Source organism: Ammospiza nelsoni, chromosome 8 (assembly GCF_027579445.1).
Source record: "Ammospiza nelsoni isolate bAmmNel1 chromosome 8, bAmmNel1.pri, whole genome shotgun sequence".
Taxonomy (NCBI): Eukaryota; Metazoa; Chordata; class Aves; order Passeriformes; family Passerellidae; genus Ammospiza; species Ammospiza nelsoni.
Genome location: NC_080640.1, coordinates 32,916,005 through 32,938,664, shown reverse-complemented (window position 1 = coordinate 32,938,664; position 22,660 = coordinate 32,916,005). Strand labels below are relative to the sequence as shown.

The 22,660-nt window shown below is 53.1% G+C and overlaps 1 protein-coding gene across 1 annotated transcript; it reads left to right on the top strand.

The window, feature by feature from the left end:
- The first annotated feature begins 624 nt into the window (after window positions 1-624).
- On the top strand, window positions 625-2,436 carry LOC132076535 (C-type lectin domain family 2 member D-like). Its single transcript, XM_059477671.1, has 6 exons — window positions 625-639; window positions 864-1,167; window positions 1,547-1,645; window positions 1,749-1,930; window positions 2,131-2,231; window positions 2,322-2,436. Exons 1-6 carry the CDS (start codon window positions 625-627, stop codon window positions 2,434-2,436), a joined length of 816 nt encoding a protein of 271 aa, XP_059333654.1.
- The last annotated feature ends 20,224 nt before the right edge of the window (window positions 2,437-22,660 follow it).

The following is a 22,660-nucleotide window of genomic DNA, read 5'->3' as shown; positions in this document are numbered from 1 at the left end:
GTCTGGCCGGGATGGGAGCAGTGGCGGCAGCACCCGGACCCTGGCGAGGCGGCGGCGGAGCTCGGAGGCGGCTCCAGCCCAGGTGGGACCGCGGTCGGTGCTGCCCCAGCTCGGGGTTCGCTGCGTGCGGAGGGGGCCGCGCTGAGTGCCGGGGGGTTCTGGCGAGTTCCTGGTGCCGACTTCCCCCGTGTGCCCCCTGCGCTGGGATCGCAGCCCTGGGAGCGGCTGCCCGCGCTCTCCTCCTTGCCCGGATGGCCGGGATGGAGCCGGTGCCGCGGCAGCGATGGCTCATCGCGGCTGCTCTCGCTAGGACGGAGGCGGCTGCTCCGTGCCCGGCACCGTTCCCGCGCGTGCGGCACCGGGCTCGGGGCCGCTGCTCGGGCGGGAGGTGTCCGTGCCCGGCTCGGGGCTGGCACGGCATGAACTTGAACCCAGTGCCTCAGAGCCCAAAGCGCTGCAGGCGCCGGGTGCGGGCACAAAGCGGCGCATCCTGGCTGCTCCGGGGCCGAGGCTTCTCGGCGCTGCGCTCTGCGCCGGCAGCCGCTCCGTGTGCCCAGGCAGGAGCCGCAGCGGCCGTGCCGGCGCTCGGTGTGCCCGGGCTCCGAGGCGCCGGGGCAGGGAATCATGCGGGGCACAATGGTGAGCAGCCCGGGGCTGCTGCTTCTCGCCCCTCGGCAGGCGGACTCCGAGCCGCAGCTGCCCCGGGCCAGCAGCAGCCGGCAGCTCGCAGGCGCTCTCAGCGCCCGGCCCGGCAGGGAGCTGGGCTGCAGCGGCTGCAGAGCCACAGGGGCCGCGGCTGCGGCCACCGCAGAGCTCCCGGAGGCTGCGCTTGTCTCCGCACCTGCTGCCGCACCTCTGGGCAGCGGCGACAGCGCAGCCACAGCTGCCACCGCCCTCCTGAGCCCCCGCACGGCCGGCACCAGCAGCGACCTCTCACCGTGTCCCTTTCAGGGTGCCATCAGCGCAGCTGCAAAGCTGTTCCCGAGGCCGAGCTCCCAAAGGATCTGCCAGCAGTCCTGATGTCTCGAGAGCAAGGTGCCGTTTATTCCACGCAGAGAGATACTGGCCGTGAGCAGGAGGAGAGTGAACTCTGCTCCATTTCTGGAGCTGTGAAGGATCCCCTGAAGAACAGATCAGCAACAGGGAATAGACTCAGAAGATTCCTGGGTGAGTACAGGGCCACCCCTGTGCCCTCTAGGCAGGGTCCCGTGTCCCCTCCCAAGGCCAGGGCTGGCAGGTGTGTGGCTGTTTCCCGATGTCTGGAAGAGGCCTCGTGCTCTGCTGGGCCCCATCCGTGGCTGGAAGCAAGAGCCCCAGCTGCCCCCAAGGCTGTGCAGTTCTCCTGCTGCAGCCTGTGCCCACAGCTGTGTCCCTGCCTGTGGCCACAGCTGTGTCCCTGCCTGTGGCCAGGCTCTTGGCTCTCTGGCTGCCAGCTGAGGGAGGCCCACACTGCCTCAGGGCTCCCTGCTCTGCTCCCTGGCTGTGGGCTGAGCAGATTGCAGGGCCGGCTCTGCTTCTGGCAGCCAGCAGCTCTTTCCTGCTCCAGGTGAATGGTTCAGATGCCATCCCGTGGGCACGGCGGTGCTGATTCTGCTGCTCCTGGTGCTGGTGCTGGCTTTGGGGGCGGCCTTGGCAGTGCAGCCAGGTAAGGGAGGGGCAGCAGCCTGGGCCCAGCCCCTCGGGGCAGAGCGGGCTCCCTGCTCCCTGCACAGGGGAATCCTCAAAACCTTCTCCTCTTCCCCCTGCAGCACCACATGTTCCAGTCACACCTGTGACACCGCTGTTGGTTCTGGGCTGTCCCCGTGGCTGGGTGGGCTACAATGGGGTCTGCTACTACTTCTCACTGGATTACAGCACGTGGGAGCAGGGTCAGGAACGGTGCTCCGAGCTCAATGCCTCCCTGGCCATTGCCAAGGATGAGGAGGCCATGGTGAGTGAGGGGCTGCGGGCGCTGTGGGGTGGCTGAGGGCAGCCTGGGGGCGCTCCTGGGCCGGGCTCGGTGCTCGCAGGGCCGGGGCTGCAGCCCTGGGCCGGGGCCTTGCAGGGAAGGAGCCCCGGCGTGCGGGGGCAGCCCCGGGCACGTGTCCCCCCGAGGGGCCGGGGCAGCTCCCACTCCTCTCTCCTGGGCAGGATTTGCTCTTCCGCCTCCGCGGGAACGGCGATTTCTGGCTCGGGCTGCGCAGACGGGGCGAGCGCCTGCACTGGGGGGACGGCAGCAGCTACAGCTCCCGGTGAGTGCCGGGGAGCCGGGCAGGGCCTGGGGGCACAGGGGCACAAGGGCTTCCCCTGGCAGCCAGCGCTGCCTCTGCTCCTCCCTGCAGGGTTCCTGTCCTCGGGAATTCCGACTGTGTGTACCTGGCTGACAGGAGATTCAGGAGTGACAACTGCTCCCATGAGCGGCCGTATGTCTGCAGCAAGGCCCAAGCTCCCCTGTAACAGGGGCTGCACAAAGGACCTTCTCCACGCTGGGCAGTGCCAGCTTCACCTCTGAGCCCAGCACAGCGCTGTCCTTCCTCAGCTGCGCCTTGTGCCTTGAACTTCCTCTCAGGGCCACCTCAGTGCCTCTTCATCCCCAGTGCCGGCGCTGGGCTGGCGCTGCAAAGGAAAAGTCTCTGCAATCCATCTTGGCACCGATGCTGCCTGCAGTGAGTGCATTGCCCTCATGACACAATGAGCTCTAATGGGAAATCCAAATCTCCCTGGGAGCTTGGAAATCATCACGAACTTGTCTGAATGTGACACTTTCGGATTGTCCTTGGAAGAGGAACAAGAACCGCTGACAAGTCTTGAGCAACTTTTTTGCCAACTTTTGCCGTCAGGCACCTGACTGTGAGGAAGCGTCTCTCAGCTGCTCTCTCTCTCTCTCTTTCTCTCTCTCGTCTTTGGAGGAGGACGTTGCTTGGGGAAGGGAATTCTCTGCCACCGCCACAAACCAGCCCAGAGCTGCTTCTCCTGCTGTGGGGCTGTGGGCTGAGCATGTGCTGGTGAGAGCAGCCCCTGCACGGGCCCCTCAGTGTCACCCCTCAGTGCCGCAGGGCCCTGTCCCCCCTGCTCGGGTGCCCGGGATCCTGAGCTCGCCTCTCCCTGCCCTGCTCACACCCGGCTGCCGCTGCCCACAGCGCCCCTGCCGGCCGCGCCCGGAACTGCAGCGAGAGAGGCGGGGCTGGGGCTGGGCCTGCTCGGGCAGCGCCGCGCGTTAGACTTGGTTATTCTTTTTTATACTAATAAAGGCTTGTATGAATATTCTCATATCTTTGCCTGAGAGCCTCTTAATTTCAAAATTATAATAATTTAGAGGGGAGAGATTTACACTTTCCATTGCCAGGGAGGCTCCTGCCTTCCTTAGCAGATCCCTGTCTTTCATACCAAAACAAGCCATCCCTCTGTGCCACTGTGTGGGGAGGAGGGAGGGAGGAAATCGGAGATGAAGTTAAGCCCAGGAAGGGGTGAACAATGTGGGCAAGGTGGATTTTTAGGATTTGGCATACTTCTCACTTTCTTGCTCTGATTTGTTTAATAATAAATGAAATTAAAATTGTCCCTGCAGCCCTTTCGTGTGTGGTTGAAATAAAGCCCAACAGAACTCCATACAACTCACCTTTCCTACCTTTCATTCATCTACTGCTCTCTGTGGCTGGAGTGTGCGCCTGTGCTTGCTTGTGTTCCTGGGCACAGCACACACACACAGTGCCCATGGCAGAGCAGGACGTGTGCCCTCACACCTGGGCACAGCACAAACACACAGTGCCCATGGCAGAGCAGGACGTGTGCCCTCACACCTGGGCACAGCACACACACACAGTGCCCATGGCAGAGCAGGACGTGTGCCCTCACACCTGGGCACAGCACACACACACAGTGCCCATGGCAGAGCAGGACGTGTGCCCTCACACCTGGGCACAGCACACTCGGGCACACAGGGCCGGGCACACTCGGGCACAGCTCTCTGGCACAGCTCTCCTGGCCCCGATGCCCCCGGGCTCTCTCCTCGTGGGACAGTGACACGGTGGGCACGGGGACATTGTGGCACCGTTTAAAGAGCCCCCTCTGTGCCTTTGGGCTGGGGACACACAGGCCTGTGCTAAAGGAAAGGTCAGAGAGAGACCAGGCTGGATTCTGCTGCTTGCCTCTCACCATCCAAGGGCCAAACTGAGCCCCTTTTGCTGTCCTGTGTTCCCCAGAGCCTGAGGAGCTCGAGGGAGAGCATTGGGAAGGTTGATTGAGGGTCACTGCTGGTGCTCAGCACTCGGGGCATTTTTCACCCCTTGCATTCCCATGGGCTGTTGGGGCAGGAACTCACAACAGCCTGAGCCCACTGCCTCAGCAGCTTGTGCTCTGTCCAGGGCCCCTTTCACTCCTCACCTGGGCAGGGGAACGTGTGGCTCTGGTGCTGGGGAGGGCAGCTCACAGTGCCCTGGGCACAGGGAAAGGAAAGCTCCAGGCCTCTCTGCAGGGGGACAGGGACTTTAAAACAAAGGTGTTCATCAAGATTTCATCTCAGACTGAAAGGGGGAAAAGTGTCGGTGTTACACATGGAAATTCGAGTGGAAAATCACTGCAATTTCGAATGAATTATTCTCATCAATGTAAGGTCTCCTGTTTTCTAAAGAAGTTTTGGTTCAGTCAGATAGAAAATCACTTTTTGATGTACAGTTGTCAGTGCCGACTTGAGGTAAACTTTTACAAGGCATATATTCAGTTTTCTACAGCAGTGCTAGAGATTCTAGGAGCATCTGAATCCCTGCAGTGTAACCAAGCCTTTGAGACCCAGCTGTCAGAGGGCAGCCACATGGAGGAAATGAGCTCTATGTGGTTTGCAGCTGTTTAGCTAGAGAATGTCACATCTTGTGGTCACATGCATTTTTTCAGCTGGTAAACATGCTGACAGGAGCTGCTGCCACTGCCACTGCAAGAGTTTTAGGGTTAGCTGCTAACCCTAACCCTAACTCCCAGCCCAGAGTGGAATTTGTGTTTCTGATACTGCTAAACTGTTCCATGGTTCCTCTGGAGTCCAGAAACTTCTGCTGGAAACTTTATGATAAAAAACAATTGCAGTCTTTTCTAGGGATCTCTTTCTCTGGGATCCTCCTAACAGTTCTGAGTGAGCTCCCGGCCTCACTACATCTGTCTGTTTCTCAGTTCAGCTCTCAGGTAGAAGGATCCTTCCAAGCCAAAGGGATTTCTGAAGCAGTCCCAGCCTGCAGCCCCTGGGTGCCTTCAGGCCATCCATCCAAAAGGAAAAGTGACTTCTGGACCCTGAGAGAGCCCAGTGATCTGTTGGCAGCAGAAATCAGGAATGGAGAAGGTGATTCCAGCTCTGCTGGGTGCTGCTCCTCCCCATTAGACAGGAGAGGATCAAGCACATTGCATCAGCCTTTGCTTCCTCAGGGCATGAAATCCCTGAGGAGACAAGGCCACCTCAGGCCATCAGATCCCACCTGAGAGAAGGAAATGCTAAAAACCTCACCATGGTCTCAGCCACTCAAATGAGAAACTTTTCTTGAGGGTCCCCAATACCATTTCCCTCAAAGCCCAGCTGGTGCTGAAAATTGCATTCACATTCAGGGGGCAAAACCAATAAGGAGTCACAGACATCTGAGGTAAAATGAGTGGACATAAAAGTAAAATTTCTCTTTGTTTTTAATAGAGGCAGATTTTCATCTTTTAAGCCCAAATCTTCTCTGACACACAAAAGAACATAAAATCCATAAACACTTTAGTTCCAACTTGAAATATTTGTTTTTTGGCAATTCTATTTGTACATGAAGTGTACATTTGTACATATTGTACATTGTTGTGGTTTTGGTTTGTCAATTTCAGATTTCTTTAATTTTGAGATTTTTAAATTAATGCGTTGTTGAGTGTGGTGGGTTTTCATGTTGCTTAATTACTAAGGTATTTATATTTTGTTGTGAAGTAGGATTAGGAGAAAGCTAACGTAGTTTTAAAACTTTAAAGGGTATAAAATTTTATGGAAAGTAACTGAAAGAAAAAAAGTAGTAAGAATTAAAATAAAGTTTTCAGAACCCATTTTTTTCCTTTACTTTTTTTTTTACTGATAATGTCAAGAAACTAAACCTAAAATTTCTAGTCAGTTTATTACTTTTAAAATATTTTTTTTAGTTCATTTTTGGAGAGAATTTTTTTTTTGTTAATGTTATGGAGACTTTTTTATAAGATTAAAGAAAACAGTTTTTTTGTGGTTTTTAATTTTCTTATGGATAGTAGTTTTTTGTGGAACTTTGCTATTGTGAAGTTTTTCTTATTTTGATCGATTTTTCAATAGTTTGTTGGTGGATTACGTTGATTTACAGGTTATTGTTTTTAAGATAAGTTGTTTAAAGGTAGAAGATTTTATTATTTATTTTTAAAATTATTTTCATCTCTGGTAACAGAGATTTTTTTTCCTTTTTTTGGAAGTATAGGATTATTTTTCTTTATTTTTTTGTTTCAACTTTTTATGGGATTATAGTTATTTTAATATTTTTTTATTTTAGTATGGAGGTTTTATTATTTGAAGGAGGTTTGATATTTTTTGTATACTTTCATTTTTCTATAGTTTCATGTGCAATAGGAAAAAAATTTCTATTTTTTCTTCAAAGTTTATAAGAAGTTTATTTCTTCATAATTTATAAGAGGATTTCAGTTTTCAAATTAGGATATTGTTCCCTTTTTTTTTAAATTTGGGATTTAACTTCTTCTTTACTGATTTTGATGGTTGTATGTTCCTTTTTTATATGCTTGTATTTTGGTTTTTGTTTTTCTTTTACTCGAGGTAGGATTGAAGCTTTGAAAGGTTAGCATTTTGCTAGGGGTCCATGTGACAGGACGCTGTAGCTGGGACTGTGATAGGATTGGTTTCATGATTGTTCACTTATTTTTCTGTGTTGAATTCTCACTGCAGGGTTACACTGTGGGTTCTGGGCTGTTGTGGTTTCGGTTCCAGCCGCGCTGGGGAGGGGATTTGCTGATGAGATCTCACAGCCGGGCCAGCCCTGCTCCTTTCTGCTCTCTGCAGCTTCCTCCCGTTCCTGCCCTGATCTGCTGGGCCCGGCCAGAACAGAACGGGGCCGATGGGGGGAAGGGCCCGGCCCGGGGGAACGGGTCCGACCCGGGGCAGGGCTGCCCGGCCCGGCCCGGCCGAGACGGGGGCTGGGCCCGGGGCCCGCCGCCTCCTCGCCCACTGGGAAAGAAAGAAAGAGGAGGTTCCTGGGTTGTTTCCTCTTTAACTTGTGTGTTTCACAGAGCCGTGTCCAGCTTCTCAGCGGTTCAAATTTTCCTCCTATTGCAAACCACAACAATTACTGATGCACACAAATCCTAGGACTACTACTGCAAACTGCAGAAATTACTGAAAATTCTCTTCTACTGGCAGTAAGAGTAAACAGGTCTAAAGGTTTCTTTGTGTGCAGAGCAGCTACAATGAATGGTTTCAGCATCAAAATCAAGTGGAAACCAACGATTTCAGGAAAAATCTTAAAGAAATCAACACTGTATTTCAGGTATTTTCTCAGTCACATTTTCAAGATGGATCACACAAACTAAACTTCCTGAGGGCATCAGTGCGGTAGCTTGAACTGTGGGACTCGGCTTTTTCAAGGGGAGGAAGGAGGAGCAGAAGCTTCGCAAAGCTTTGCCAACTCTCTGTCCTCTCACAATAACAACCTTCAGTACTACTGACAGTATGCTGCTACAAGAGCAGATTGGAAATCAGTGTGAGAAACTACTCTCACTTTTAAAAATTTAAAAAAGTTTATTAAACCTAGACAAAAATTACAACAAAGGACCGAATAAGGAAAAACCACAGCGCTGGGAGCCCAGCCCTGCACCCCCGTGGTTTGCAGCCTGGCAGCTCGGTGACAGAAGTGGCTGCTGTCCCTTTGGTGCCCTCGGTGCTGCACAGGCAGCCCCGGCCCTCCCAAGGTCTGTCAGTGCTGACAGCCGTGCTCGCTGTCCCTCGGTGAAGATGCTTTCGTGCACCTTGCCGGGAGGGCAGGCGGTGCCAGCCGCGCCTCTCCGTGCCCAGCCTGCCCTTCCCGCAGTGCCCCGACTGCTGGGGCTGCTGCAGGGGCAGGGAAAGGGCAGCGTGGGCTCACACTGGAGTAACAGCGCTGTACAGCTGAACAGCCACGGAATAGCTGCCTCTGAATGCTGAGGGGCAGCTCTCACATTGCTCCAACGTAACATCAGCAACCACAGAGAAAGGGACACAAAGGCAGGAAATGGTAAAAGAGAGGAGAAACACAGAGCACACGCAAAGCGCGTGTTGGATAATTTTGTTACTTGTCCTGTTCTCTTTGCAGACTTGGAGACTTGCTTCTTTCTGTGTGTTATTGCCCCAACCACAGACTCTGTACCCTGCAGCTGCTGTGTGCTGAGTAAATACAGGTCAAGAAAGACAGACAGGGGAAGGGAAGGGAAGGGAAGGGAAGGGAAGGGAAGGGAAGGGAAGGGAAGGGAAGGGAAGGGAAGGGAAGGGAAGGGAAGGGAAAAAGAAAGAAAAGGAAATGAAAGGAAAGGAAAAAGAAAGGAAGAAGAAACACAAAGGGGATGGGGGGAAGAAAGAAAGATGAAGCTTTGCCATCTTCTCATAAAACAGAAGCAAATTAAACACTTGCACCCCTGTCACAGCAGCCCGAGCAGCACCGAGCTCCCTGCGCGCTCCCCCTGTGCCCGTGGGCTCCAGGCCGGCCCTGCAGGGAAATCTCCGCAGCCCCCGGGCGCTCCCGGGCCAGCCCTGCCGGGCGCCACCGCCCCGGGCTCCTTCCAGCCGGGTTTGCTCTCCTGACAGCTCCAGTCTCGCCTCTGCAAGAGCAGAGCACGCTGTGCCCCCAGGGCTTTGCCGCTGGCAGCACTGGGAGAGATCCTGGGAACACTGGGAGGGAACTGGGAGCACAGGGAATGCCAGGAGGGAACTGGGAGGGAGAGTGGGAGCAGCGGGAGTGAGCAGGAAGGAGCACTGGCAGGGATATCAGGAGCCCTGGGAAGGAACAGCGCTCGCAGCTCCTGCCCAGTGCTCTCCCCATCCCTGCCGGGGCTCGCCAGGAAGAGGGAAACTGGCAGGGAACTGGGAGGGAACTGCTCAGCACTGTGCGAGGGGCAGCAGCCCCAGGGGTGAGCAGTGAGGAGGGGGAAGTGCCCCCAGTCCCTCCCCAGTGCCCTAAAAATGGGATTGAAATGGAGGGGGGAAAGCTTTTCTGTAATTGTGTTTGAACTGGGGAGGAACCCCATGCATCTGTGATGCACCCAAGATTTTGTGTGTTTGGCTTTTTAATGCTTTGGGTGTCTCACTAGGCGGTCAATCACCGTTTTCCATGGTTTTCATGTTTAAATGGAAGGAGAAAACTTTCATCGTGCTGTTTGAATTGAGGGAAAGAGCCCCACTTTCATCATCTTCAGGCTCAAACTGTGAGCAAACAGGGCTGTCCCTGGTCTGAAAGGGCTTCCCTTGAGAGGAACCTCTAGATGTGCCACTGTAAGTGTTCCATCGAGGGGGAGCCTCCATTTGAAGGGACCTTCACAGATGAAAAAGGTTTTCAAAAGCCCCCAGAACGGTCTTTGTTGAGGGAAATTGAGGAGGGAAACTGCATTTCCGCTCTTTTTAGGAGGCTAAATTGAGGGAAAAAACCCCCTCGATTCACTTTTTATTTGGGATTAAATTGGGGGGATAGCTTCCTTATGCATCATTTAGGGATCTAAATCGAGAGGGACCCTCCGTTCTCCCCTTGATTCCAGGCTTTGAAGTGGCGACAAGAGGGAGTTTCCCCTTGGTTTAACCATGGAGCAATTGCAATAGAAGGGTGAGGAGGAGCTGGCGCTGCGGGCCGGGCTCAGTTTCTCCCTGGGGACGGCAAACGCCGCCAGGCACCGAGCGATGCCCCCGGCAGTGCCTGTGCCGCGCCCGCCGGATCCAGCAGCGCTGGAAGCTCCAGGAGCAGCTCAGCGCCTGCTCCGCGCTCGGCCCTGCGAGCCCGGCCCGGAGCGGGGGCTCCGGACACATCCCCGTGCTGGGGCAGAGCCGCTGCTCGGCCCGGGGATCCTTTATCCCCTGCTGCGGCTGCCGGGGGCCGAGGGCACAGTCCTGCTGCCGAGGCTGAACCCTGCTGCTTCACCGCTCCTTCTCTTGCCGTGATTTGTGTCATAATAAATTCAAAGAATTCCCCCCAGTCGTGTCCCTTTATACCAGTGACCGGTGAGTGATCTCTGCCTGGCCTTTTCCCGACCTCCGAGCCTTTCCTGCTGTGTTCTGTTGCCTGCCCAGGGGCAGGAGCAGAGGCTCAGAGCGCTTTTGCTGGCCCCGGGCACCTGGCCTGGCCCAGCCCAGCCCCAGAATCCCTGCCAGCATTCCCTGCACCATTGCCCGGCCCCACGGCGGCTGCGGCTCCGCGGGCAGGCGGCTCCAGGAGTTCAGAGTGGGCAAAATGGGAGCGAGGGACAGGAGGCAGCTGGTGCCAGTGGGGGAAATGGCTTTGCTGGAGCTGGCAGGGACAGGAGGAGGAGGGAGAAAGTGGTGCCAAGTAAAGGGAAGAGAAAGAGGGACAAGGCTGGAACTGGTGGAAGGTGGCGGGGATGGCCATGGGGCAGGCGGGCATTTTGCTCTGCAGGTCTGTGTGAGGAAAGGAAGAGCTGTCAAATCCGTGCAGGAAAAGTGGAGATAAATAGCACATAGTGGAAATCCCTGACGATTTGGATTAATTTGATCTGCCTGAACTGCAAACCTGGCAGACCCCAAGCACCACCAGCGTTGTGATGTGTCTTGCCCTGCCCCTCCCCTGGCTGCAGCTGCCTGGGCTCGTTGGGACCCCCAGGAGCAGCTTCCTGGAGAGTGCAGTTCTTCAGCAGCTTCACCGGTGTGGGGCTTTTTTTCTTAATGTGGTCTTTTTGAGCCAGGAGCAACCTCTCCTCTCCTCTCCTCTCCTCTCCTCTCCTCTCCTCTCCTCTCCTCTCCTCTCCTCTCCTCTCCTCTCCTCTCCTCTCCTCTCCTCTCCTCTCCTCTCCTCTCCTCTCCTCTCCTCTCCTCTCCTCTCCTCTCCTCTCCTCTCCTCTCCTCTCCTCTCCTCTCCTCTCCTCTCCTCTCCTCTCCTCTCCTCTCCTCTCCTCTCCTCTCCTCTCCTCTCCTCTCCTCTCCTCTCCTCTCCTCTCCTCTCCTCTCCTCTCCTCTCCTCTCCTCTCCTCTCCTCTCCTCCCCTCCCCTCCCCTCCCCTCCCCTCTTCTCCTCCAGCCCCGGTGGGACCGCGGTCGGTGCTGCCCCAGCTCGGGGCTCGCTGCGGGCCGAGGGGGCCGCGGTGAGGGCCGGGGGGTTCTGCCGAGTTCCTGGTGCCGGCTTCCCCCATGTGCCCCCTGCGCTGGGATCGCAGCCGAGGGAGCGGCTGCCCGCGCTCACACAATCACCGAATCTCTGGGCTGGGTTGGAAGAGACCTCCAAGACCATCGAGTCCAACCCAGCCCCAACAGCTCAACTAAACCCTGGCACCCAGTGCCACATCCAGGCTGGTTTTAACACATCCAGGGATGGTGACTCCAACACCTCCCTGGGCAGACCATTCCAGTTCTTTATCACTCTTTATATAAAAACTTCTTCCTAATATTCAACCTTTATTTCCCTTGGTGCAGGTTAATGCTGTGTCCTCTGGTTCTGTCAGTGCTGCCTGGAGAAAGAGCCCAGCCCCACCTGAGCACAGGCACCTTTCAGGAGCTGTACAGAGTGATGGGGGCACCCCTGAGTCTCCTTTTCTCCAGGCTGAGCACCCCCAGCTCCCTCAGGGGTTCCTCACAGGGTTTGTGTTCCCAGCCCCTCTCCATCCTCGTTGCCTCCTCTGGACGCGCTCCAGCGTCCCAACGTCCTTCCCAAGCTGAGGGGCCAGAGCTGGACACAGCACTGCAGGTGTGGCCTCACCAGGGCCAGGCACAGGGGCACAGTGACCTCCCTGCTCCTGCTGGCCACACCATTCCTGATCCAGGCCAGGAGCCCTTGGCCTTCCTGGCCACCAGGACACACTGCTGGCTCACGTTCAGCCGGCTGTCACCAGCACCCCCAGGTCCCTTTCAGCCTGGGCACTGCCCAGCCACACCATCCCCAGCCCAGAGCATGGCAGGGGTTATTGTGGCCAAAATGCAGCACTCAGCACTTGGATTTATTAAACTTCATCTCCTTGGACTCTGCCCATCCATCCAACAGTTCCAGGTCTCTCTGCAGAGCCCTCCTACCTCCCCACAGATGGACACAGCTCCCAGCTCAGAGTCCTCTGCAGATTCACTAATGAAAGCCTCAATGCCCTCATCCATGGGGTCAGTGCAAACACTGAACAGAGCTGGCCCCAGCCCAGAGCCCTGAGGGACACCCCTGGTGCCTGGCCCCAGCTGGATGCAGCACCCTCAGCACCACTCTCTGGCCCATCCAGCCAGGGCTGAGCCCAGCACAGAGTGCTCCTGTGCCAGCCCTGGGCTGCAGCTTTTCCAGGAGGGAGCTGTGGCAGACACTGCCAAAGGCCTTGCTGGAGCCCAGACAGACACATCCACAGCCTTTCCTGCACCCACCAGCAGGGTCACCTGCTCATGGAAGGATTTTATTGTGGGATACAAATGCTTATATACTTAGTCTAGGAAGATGTGTAATGTTCTACTACAGCGATTGGGTTAATCATCACATAAACAAACATCTCTTGCTTGCAGAAGTCCTATGTAATTTTCTTTTTCCTGTAAACACATGTGATTCAATCTTCTTGTAATCCTGATTTAATCCTCAAAGTTCTGTTTGCTATTGCCAAGGCACCCTGTTATCAAATTTCTTATGCTAACCATGTCCGAAGTCCATCATCGGTTGTTGACCCAATATTGAAACAGTTCAGCACCTTTGCCTTTTCTTCATCTGCATTTCCCTCCCACATCCAAAAGAGAACAAAGGCTGGTTTTACCCTTCCTTTTACCATTAATATATTTGTAAAAACATGTTTTCTTTATCCTTTCCAAAAATGTCAAATTAAGTTCAAACTGAGCTTTGGCCTCCCTAATTTTTTCCCATGTACCCTAGCAGCACCCTTAAATACTTCCTGAGAAACCTGACCCTCCTTCCAAAGATGATACGTCCTCCTTCTATTCCTAAGCTCTCCTTCAAAACCTTGTTGCCTGTTGGGAAGGATGAAAATGCTTGGCAGAAAGATTTTTGAATGTAGAATCTGAAGAAAGAAGAGAAATGAAAGCAAGTTTTGATACAGAAAAGAATTGCTGAGCCAGTCTTACTGGATAACTAAGAAGGCAAAGGGTATGTTAGTTAGGAGTGGTTTTATGACTTAGAGCAAAGGATAAACCTGCCTCCAGTGAGAACTGCTTTTATCAAACAGAAAGATGCCACAGGCAAGCAAGGCATGTCAATGTGGTGAGTAGAAAAAAGGTCAAAGAATTTTCCCCTGGAAGAAAACTGAAAAACCACTTTTAGCCTTAAATGTAACCCACTAACTTTTAGTGACTGGAAAACAGTAGCATGAATATGGTAATTATAGTACTTATAATAGGCTATAGGTAAAAGTTAAAGTATAGATTGGTTCTTATGTATTAACATGCTCAGCAAAGTCTATAATGCAATGTAACCAAAACTAAAGTGTCCTCAGGCCTGTCTGCAGCCGGAGCTGACAGCTGTAGGCACAGCTCTGTCACCCACACCCCTGGACTTGGATACTTGGACCCTGGGCTGCAACACCTTGGATACAATAAACTGCATTGTGAAGAACTGCCTGGAGTCCCACATCTCTCCTATCAGGCTCTTAAGGCTGCCCATCCAGTCTGGACATTGCCTCATTGACTCCTCTTTGGGCACACAGGGACAGTCTGTTCCTGTGCCCTCAAGATCTCTGCTTTGAAGCATGACCACCTTACCTGGAGTCCTTTGTTTTCAAGGGCTGCTTCCCAAGGAAGTCTCTGAGTAAGTCTCCTAAACAGGCCAAAGTCTGCCCTCAGGAAGTCCAATGTAAAAACATTATTGATGTTCCTCCTGATATCAAGAAACATCAAGAACACTGTAATTTCATTATCACCATACCCCAAGAGGCCTCCAACCAGCACAGCTCCCACCAGCCCATCCCTCTTTACAAACTACAGTTCTAACACAGCCCCTCCCCTGGAAGGGTCGCTCACCAGCTGTGACTCCTGAGCTCAGGCAACACACCCCAAATGCTCTCACTCTGCACCTGGCTCCTTTCCGGGTGCTCCTGATCCCCAGCAATATTCCCTAAGTGCCATTGCATTCCCCGGCAACATTCCCTAAGTGCCATTGCATTCCCCGTCAATATTCCTCAAGTGCCATTGCATTCGACCTGGCCCATTCCCGGATGCTCCTGAGCCCTGGCAGCACACCCAAAAATGGGGTGACTGTCAGCAGCTCCAGGAGTTCAGAGTGGGCAAAATGGGAGCGAGGGACAGGAGGCAGCTGGTGCCAGTGGGGGAAATGGCTTTGCTGGAGCTGGCAGGGAGAGCAGGAGGAAGGAGAAAGTGGCGCCAAGTAAAGGGGAGAGAAAGAGAGACAAGGTGGTGGGGATGGCCATGGGGCAGGCAGGCATTTTGCTTTGCAGCTCTGTGGGAGGAAAGGAAGAACTGTCAAATCCATGCAGGAAAAGAGGGGAGAAATAGCAGGTGTTGGAAATCGCCGACAATTGGGATTGCAGCCTTTCCTGCACCCACCAGCAGGGTCACCTGCTCATGGAAGGAGACCAGCTTGGTCACACACGCCCCAGCCCTCCTAAACCCCTGCTGGCTGCTCTGACACCCTGGCCATCCTGGAAGTGCTGCCTGCTGCAATCAATATGAACTGCTCCGTGACCTTACTGGGCACTGAGGCCAGGCTAACTGGCCTGGAATTGCCAGGATCCTCCTTCCCACCCTTGCTGTGGATGGGTGTCACACTGGCCAGCTTCCAGCCATCTGGAACCTCCCCAGTGAGCCAGGGCTGGTGGTAAATGATGGAGAGCAGCTTCCCAAGCTCATCTGCCAGCTCCCTCATCCCCCTGGGGTGGATCCCCTCTGGGCCCACAGATTTATGAACATCCAAGCAGCTCAGCAGTTCTCTGGCTGCCTCCTCCTGGATAACAGGGGGCCCATTCTGCTCCCTGGCACCATCCAGCAGCCCAGGAGGACACTTGTCTTGTGGACAAGCTGTGTTCCCACTGAAGGCTGAGGCAAAGAAGGCATTGAGCACCTCTGCCTTCTCCTCATCTGCAGTTACAAAGTTCCCTCCCGCATCCAAAAGAGAACAAAACCTGGTCTTACCCTTCCTTTTACCATTAATATATATGTAAAAACATTTTTTAGTATCCTTTAAAGAAGTTGCCACATTAAGTTCAAACTGAGCTTTGGCCTCCCTCTTTTTTTCCCTACATGCCCTGGCAATCCCTTTAAACACTTCCTGAGAAACCTGGCTTCCAAAGCTGATACGTCCTCCGTTAATTCCTAAGTTCCTGCAAAACATTGCTGAACATCCAGGCTGGATGTTTGCCTTGTCGACTCCTCTTTGGGCACACAGGGACAGTCAGTTCCTGTGCCCTCAGCATTTCTGCTTTGAAGCCCACCTTACCTGGAGTCCTTTGATTTTAGGGGCTGCTTCCCAAGGAACTCTCAGAATAAGTCTCCTGAATAGGCCAAAGCCTGCCCTCAGGAACTTGAATGTAAATCTTTATTGATGCTCCTCCTGGTATCACCAAATATCAAGAATGCTACAATGTCATAATCACCAGGCCCCAGGAGGACTCCAACCAGCACATCTTCCCCCAGCCCATCTCCATTTGAACAATTCTAACACAGTCTGTACCCTGGCACCCTCACAGACGCCCTGTGACTCATGCGCTCTGGCAAAACGTCAGGGAGCTCAACAAGGCTCCCTACCAGCCTATCCTGCATGGTAACAACATGCACTGTGCAGTCTGCTGTCGCAGTCGAGGCGGTCACGACATAAGGCAGAGACCACAAGCAGTCTCAGTTGGTGACACTTGGCAACAGTTTATTAATGAAAATGGCTGATCTTTTATACACTTTCCAGTTGTTTACCCTTCCTCTACCTTAGCTATTGGCCACAATAATTCAATACCATGTCATTGGTGAAAAGTTACTCTGACTCCACCTAACTTTCTAAAAATGCTTCATCCAGCTGCAGAATGCTCTTATCTTCCTTCTCTCGATCTCCTTGGTTACAGCCTTGGAGAAAGCTCCTGATCAGCTTCTTCTTCTTCTTACTTCTCACTCCTTTAGCTAACAGGCCCGCTGCTAGCCCCTTCCACAATTCCCCCTTTTTTGTTTTTGACCTGTAAATACAGCTGCTATGGATTTTTGCAGGGCCCTTTGCAAAAACCCAAGCAGAGAGGGGACACACAAATCACAATCACAACCATCAACAAAATTCCCATTCTTCCTTCATCCATCTTTAAGTACTGATATATGGTCTTAGCCAGTGTCATCCGCATGTTCTGCTTCAGCTGCGGAGCCATCGATCCTCTCCTTTCCTGCACACTCTAGGTAAGGTTTGACACAGCGAGCAGGAACCCATCGAGGACCATTATCTGTCAAAACAGAAGCATAACCCCTTCCCCAGGTTATCAGTTCCACTGGACCAGACCACATACCAGTAATCAAATCCTTGACCCATACCTTGACATTTCTATGGAAATATGGTTGCTTAGAATTCAAAGAAGAAAAATGGCAAAAGATTGGAGATAACTGTGAGTCAGGTAGGGGACGCAAGAAGTTTAACACATAAACAGCTTTATCTAATCTCACTTGAGGTGACTCCTGTTGCATTCCCCCTTTTTTTTTTTGAACCTGACATTTAAGAAGTCTGTGAGCTCTTTCAATAATTGCTTGGCCCGTGGGGACATGTGGAATACCTGTTGAATGCTCAATGCCCCAAGCACGAAAGAATGCTTGCATTTTCTGCGAAGCATATGCTGGGCCGTTATCTGTTTTTACATGACATGGAACACCTAGAATAGAAAAGGCATGATAAAAATGACGAATAGCATCTCGAGTTTTCTCTCCTGTGAATGCTGAAGCAACCATTGCGTGAGAAAAAGTATCAACTGTAACATGAACATACTTAAAGCGACCAAATTCTGGCATTTTTGTAACATCAGTTTGCCATTCTTCTAACGCAGAAAGACCTCTAGGGTTGGTACCATAATACTGAGTGACATGAGTCATATGACAGTCGGGACAAGAGGAAAGAATAGATTTTGCTTCGGCAGTAGACAGTTTGAATTGCTGCTGTAAACCTTGAGCACTCTGATGAAAAAATTGATGGGATAAAATTGCCTGCTGCAACACATTGGGTACAGTTTTGATTGCAGCAGCAGCTACTAAAGAGTCTACACAGGCATTGACTTCAGCAAAAAATCCCGGTAATGATGTATGGCTGCGAATGTGCATGATAAAGTAAGAATGTTTTCGAACACCAATAACTGTCCACAACTTCACTAATATAGTAAACAATGGTTTCTCTTGAATATTATACAACACTGCTTGATCTAAATGCTTAACCAAATTTGCAACATAAACTGAATCAGTAACTATGTTTACAGAACCAGGAAACAAAGTAAAAGCCAAAAGAACAGCAGAAAGTTCAACCAGTTGAGGAGATCCCTGCTGAATCACTGTCTGATATTCCCAGTGATCATCCTTTCTTCAAGCCACAGCTGCTTTTCCAGTTTTCCCGGACCCATCTGTAAAAACCGTTATACCTTCCACTGGAACAGGAGAACAAATTTGCTTGCCTTCAAAAGGAATCTCTTTAGTCAGTGTTAGAACAGGATGAGAAGGCAAGTGATACGAGATTTGGCCTGTAAAACAAGATAAGGCAGATTGCAATTCATGATTATTTTGAAAGCACCATTCAAAATACCACTGTTGCACAGGTGTCACAATGGTCACAGGGTCCTGTCCCAAAATCTCATGACAACGCCTGCGACCCTTGATGATAATATCTGCAAAGAGCTCATAAAGTCCTGGAGCTGTTTTCCGAGATCTGAAAGATAAAAATATCCATTCCAGAATATGCAATTGATCTTCCCAATTATCATTCCATTGACACAGTATTCCACATGGTATTTCATGGTCTTTCAAAATAAACAATTGAACACCAACAGAGGGATCTATCCTGTTAACAAATTTGTGTGCTAGGGCTAATTCAACTTCTTCTAGGGTCTTTTTTGCCGCTGAGGTCAATTGCCTCTCATCAGTGGAGGAAGTGATGCCTGACAGCAGATCAAACAATGGTTGCATCTGATGATTAGTTATGCCTAAATATGACCGAAACCAACCAATTTCTGTACATCAGTAGCAGTTTTAACATCAATGTCTAACTTTACAGGTTGAGGCATACAACATCGCTGCTTGCACTTGGCCTAAATGTTGTTTTCTGGACAGTACACTGTGATTTTACATGCCCTTGTTGTCCACAATTATAACACTTCACTGAAGGTCTTAACACTGCAGCAAGAGCTGCCCTTTTATGCTTGACTGAACCAACTTTCGAGCAAGCAGTAACCATTTCAGACAAGGTGGGTTCCCCAGGCAAAGTATCAATAATCTTTCTGCAATCTGGGTTTGCATTTTCTTTAGCTAATTGTACACACAATTTGTCTCGCAAAGTTTCATCATCTACTTGTTTCTCAATAGCGGCAGCAAGTTTTTCAGCAAACTGCAAAAATGGTTCTCTCATTCCTTGTTGTATAGTAACATATTTCTGTTTTGGAGCTGCCATTTCCATTGTTTTAGTTAAGGCACTCATGCCGATTTGCTGAGCTTGTGCCAAAATCAAAGGATCCCACCTTGCCTGTAAATCTGGATTAGCAAAAGGCCCAGAGCCCATTAGGGCATCAACACCCACAGCATGACGAGGGTCGTGTTGAGGCAACTGCATATTTGTTAAAGCAGTGCGCTCAGCCACTCGCCTCCAAGTTTCTTGAAATACACCATATTGTACTGGCTGGAATAGAATTGTAGCAAGATGAGTGATGTCATAAGGTGCGAGCAAATCTGCATTAATCACACGTATTAACTGCATTGCCTCTGAGGAATTAATACCATATTGAGCTACTTTTGATTGGAGGTCTTGCACAACCCTCCAGGCAAAGACATGATGACTGTTGTTCTGTCCTGTTCCAGGAGCTGCTTTGAAAACTGGAAAAGCCATAGGGTTATCACAAGCAACATTTGCAATGGCACTGTTCTCCTGAGGTACTCTTGGAGCACCTAACCTTTCTATGATGTCCCAGTTCTTTTCTTCAACTGCTTTCCTCCTAACAAATTCCCAAAACCCCTGAGGGTGTCGAGGAAGCACAGTGACTTGGCATGGAGGCAAAGTCCATGGGGCAGTAAGGCTAGAGCTCTTAGGAGATGAACGGACCAGATCTCCTTGCCCCAACTCAGGTGTTACTGCGGGCGACTCATCACTTGACTCACTGTTGCTGTCACTGTCAGGTAAAGGAGGATACGGCCTTGCAGGTTGTTCAAGCATCTCAGAGGGGAGCGGGGGGGCAGACGGCTGGACCAGAGAGGAGGGAAGCGGGGGGGCAGACGGCTGGACCTTTCTCTCTGCTAAAGACATTTCAGCTAACTGGAGTAGCGGTGTAGTATATACAGGCACCATCGCGAGCTGCTGCACAGGTGTGAGATAAGGAGGCTTAGGAGTGTGATAAGAAGAGGCTAGGGCAGGTTGCCCAGAAGTTTTGGCAGCTTTCCCAGAAGCCTTGGCAGCTTTCCCAGAAGCTTTGGCAGCATGCCAGGTAACTCCCATGGAATCCGAACTTTCTTGACCAAGTTCCCCATCAGAGCCCCCTTCTACCTCAGCCCCCCCGTCAGGTATCAGCCCTGACTCTTCGTCCGCATCTTGCTCTGTTTCTCTCTCTATTCTCCATTCCTTTAAAGCTTCAAAGAGCGAGTTCCAGGTTACTGCTAAATCAACAGCTGTTTTATCTCCTGCTTGAATAACTTGCCAAAGTCTGTCCCTGACTTTCTTCCATGCCTTAACACTAAATGCTGTGTCGGGATCAGTGCCAAAATTCTGTGATTTAGCCCACAGCAATATATTACGAAGCTCATAGTCTGACGTATTAATTCCCTTATTTCTTAACAAAACTTTCCATGTAGACAGAACACTTTCTTCCTCTTTAGATAAATTTTGTCCCATTACTACTAGTTGGTGGCTCACCTACTTCCAGGTGTCTTGATTGGAGGGAATCAGGTCCGGACCTCCCTGTGGCTTCCACCTGCCACTCTCAGCTGCACCAACGCCGCCTCCCCCACTACGTCCCAGTGGGTCACGGTTGCCAATTGCTAGGACCCTGTATGGGCCCCCACCGACTATGTTCTTATCACGTCGGCGTCTCCAAAATGTCGCAGTTGAGGCGGTCACGACATAAGGCAAAGACCACAAGCAGTCTCAGTTGGTGACACTTGGCAACAGTTTATTAATGAAAATGGCTGATCTTTTATACACTTTCCAGTTGTTTACCCTTCCTCTACCTTAGCTATTGGCCACAATAATTCAATACCATGTCATTGGTGAAAAGTTACTCTGACTCCACCTAACTTTCTAAAAATGCTTCATCCAGCTGCAGAATGCTCTTATCTTCCTTCTCTCGATCTCCTTGGTTACAGCCTTGGAGAAAGCTCCTTATCAGCTTCTTCTTCTTCTTACTTCTCGCTCCTTTAGCTAACAGGCCCGCTGCTAGCCCCTTCCACAGTCTGCAGTCGACAAACCAACACAATTGCGGGAACTCCCTCGCCCAACCTCAGGGTTTCGAAAAAAAACCACAGAACTGACAGCGGTGTGTAGCTTTCGGGCACCACTGCTCCACCGCCGACAGACCGGGACCCCTTATATCGGCTCCAGCTCCGTGCCGCGATTGGCTGCTTTCCGTGCGGGCGTTTCGGTGCGCTGCTTCACTGCGCGGCTGACCCTGAGCGGCTTTCCTTGGGCTGATTGGACAAAAGCCGACCCTCCCCGCCCCCACACACACGCGCCCTCCGAAATACGGACTATAAATACTACTGCGCCAGCAGAACGTTCGTTTCACTTTCGGGGCCGGCGGAGCCTGGAGCGTTGGCGGCGGAGCTCGGAGGCGGCTGCAGCCCAGGTGGGACCGCGGTCGGTGCTGCCCCAGCTCGGGGCTCGCTGCGGGCGGAGGGGGCCGCGCTGAGGGCCGGGGGTTCTGCCGAGTTCCTGGTGCCGGCTTCCCCCGTGTGCCCCCTGCGCTGGGATCGCAGCCGAGGGAGCGGCTGCCCGCGCTCTCCTCTGTGCCCGGATGGCCGGGATGGAGCCGGTGCCGCGGCAGCGATGGCTCATCGCGGCTGCTCTCGCTAGGACGGAGGCGGCTGCTCCGTGCCCGGCACCGTTCCCGCCCGTGCGGCACCGGGCTCGGGGCCGCTGCTCGGGCGGGAGGTGTCCGTGCTCGGCTCGGGGCTGGCACGGCATGAACTTGAACCCAGTGCCTCAGAGCCCAAAGCGCTGCAGGCGCCGGGTGCGGGCACAAAGCGGCGCATCCTGGCTGCTCCGGGGCCGAGGCTTCTCAGCGCTGCGCTCTGTGCCGGGAGCCGCTCCGTGTGCCCAGGCAGGAGCCGCAGCGGCCGTGCCGGCGCTCGGTGTGCCCGGGCTCCGAGGCGCCGGGGCAGGGAATCATGCGGGGCACAATGGTGAGCAGCCCGGGGCTGCTGCTTCTCGCCCCTCGGCAGGCGGACTCCGAGCCGCAGCTGCCCCGGGCCAGCAGCAGCCGGCAGCTCGCAGGCGCTCTCAGCGCCCGGCCCGGCACGGAGCTGGGCTGCAGCGGCTGCAGAGCCACAGGGGCCGCGGCTGCGGCCACCGCAGAGCTCCCGGAGGCTGCGCTTGTCTCCGCACCTGCTGCCGCACCTCTGGGCAGCGGCGACAGCGCAGCCACAGCTGCCACCGCCCTCCTGAGCCCCCGCACGGCCGGCACCAGCAGCGACCTCTCATCGTGTTCCTTCCAGGGTGCCATCAGCGCGGCTGCAAAGCTGTTCCCGAGGCCGAGCTCCCAAAGGATCTGCCAGCAGCACTCTTGATGCCTCCGCAGCAAGGTGCTGTTTGTTCTGGGCAGAGAGATGGCGCCTGTGAGCAGGAGAAGAGTGAACTCTGCTCCATGAGCAGAGCTGCGAATGGGCCCCAGCATTCCCAGGAGGGACCAGCAGCCGCGGCTTCACACTTGCCTGGGGTCAAAGAAGCCTCTTGGCATAAGCAGGAGGATGCCACTTGTGAGCGTGCAGTGAGTGCAGATGTGGAGAATGGATTCTGCACCAGTGATGGGAGTGTGAGAGAGCCCCTGGCTCCCCAGGGAACTGCAGCAACGGGCTATGAACATAAAAGGAACCTCAGAAGATTCCTGGGTGGGTACAGGGCCACCCCTGTGGCCTCTAGGCAGGGGCCCGTGTCCCCTCCCAAGGCCAGGGCTGGCAGGTGTGTGGCTGTTTCCCGATGTCTGGAAGAGGCCTCGTGCTCTGCTGGGCCCCATCCGTGGCTGGAAGCAAGAGCCCCAGCTGTCCCCAAGGCTGTGCAGTTCCCCTGCTGCAGCCTGTGCCCACAGCTGTGTCCCTGCCTGTGCCCACAGCTGTGTCCCTGCCTGTGGCCAGGCTCTTGGCTCTCTGGCTGCCAGCTGAGGGAGGCCCACACTGC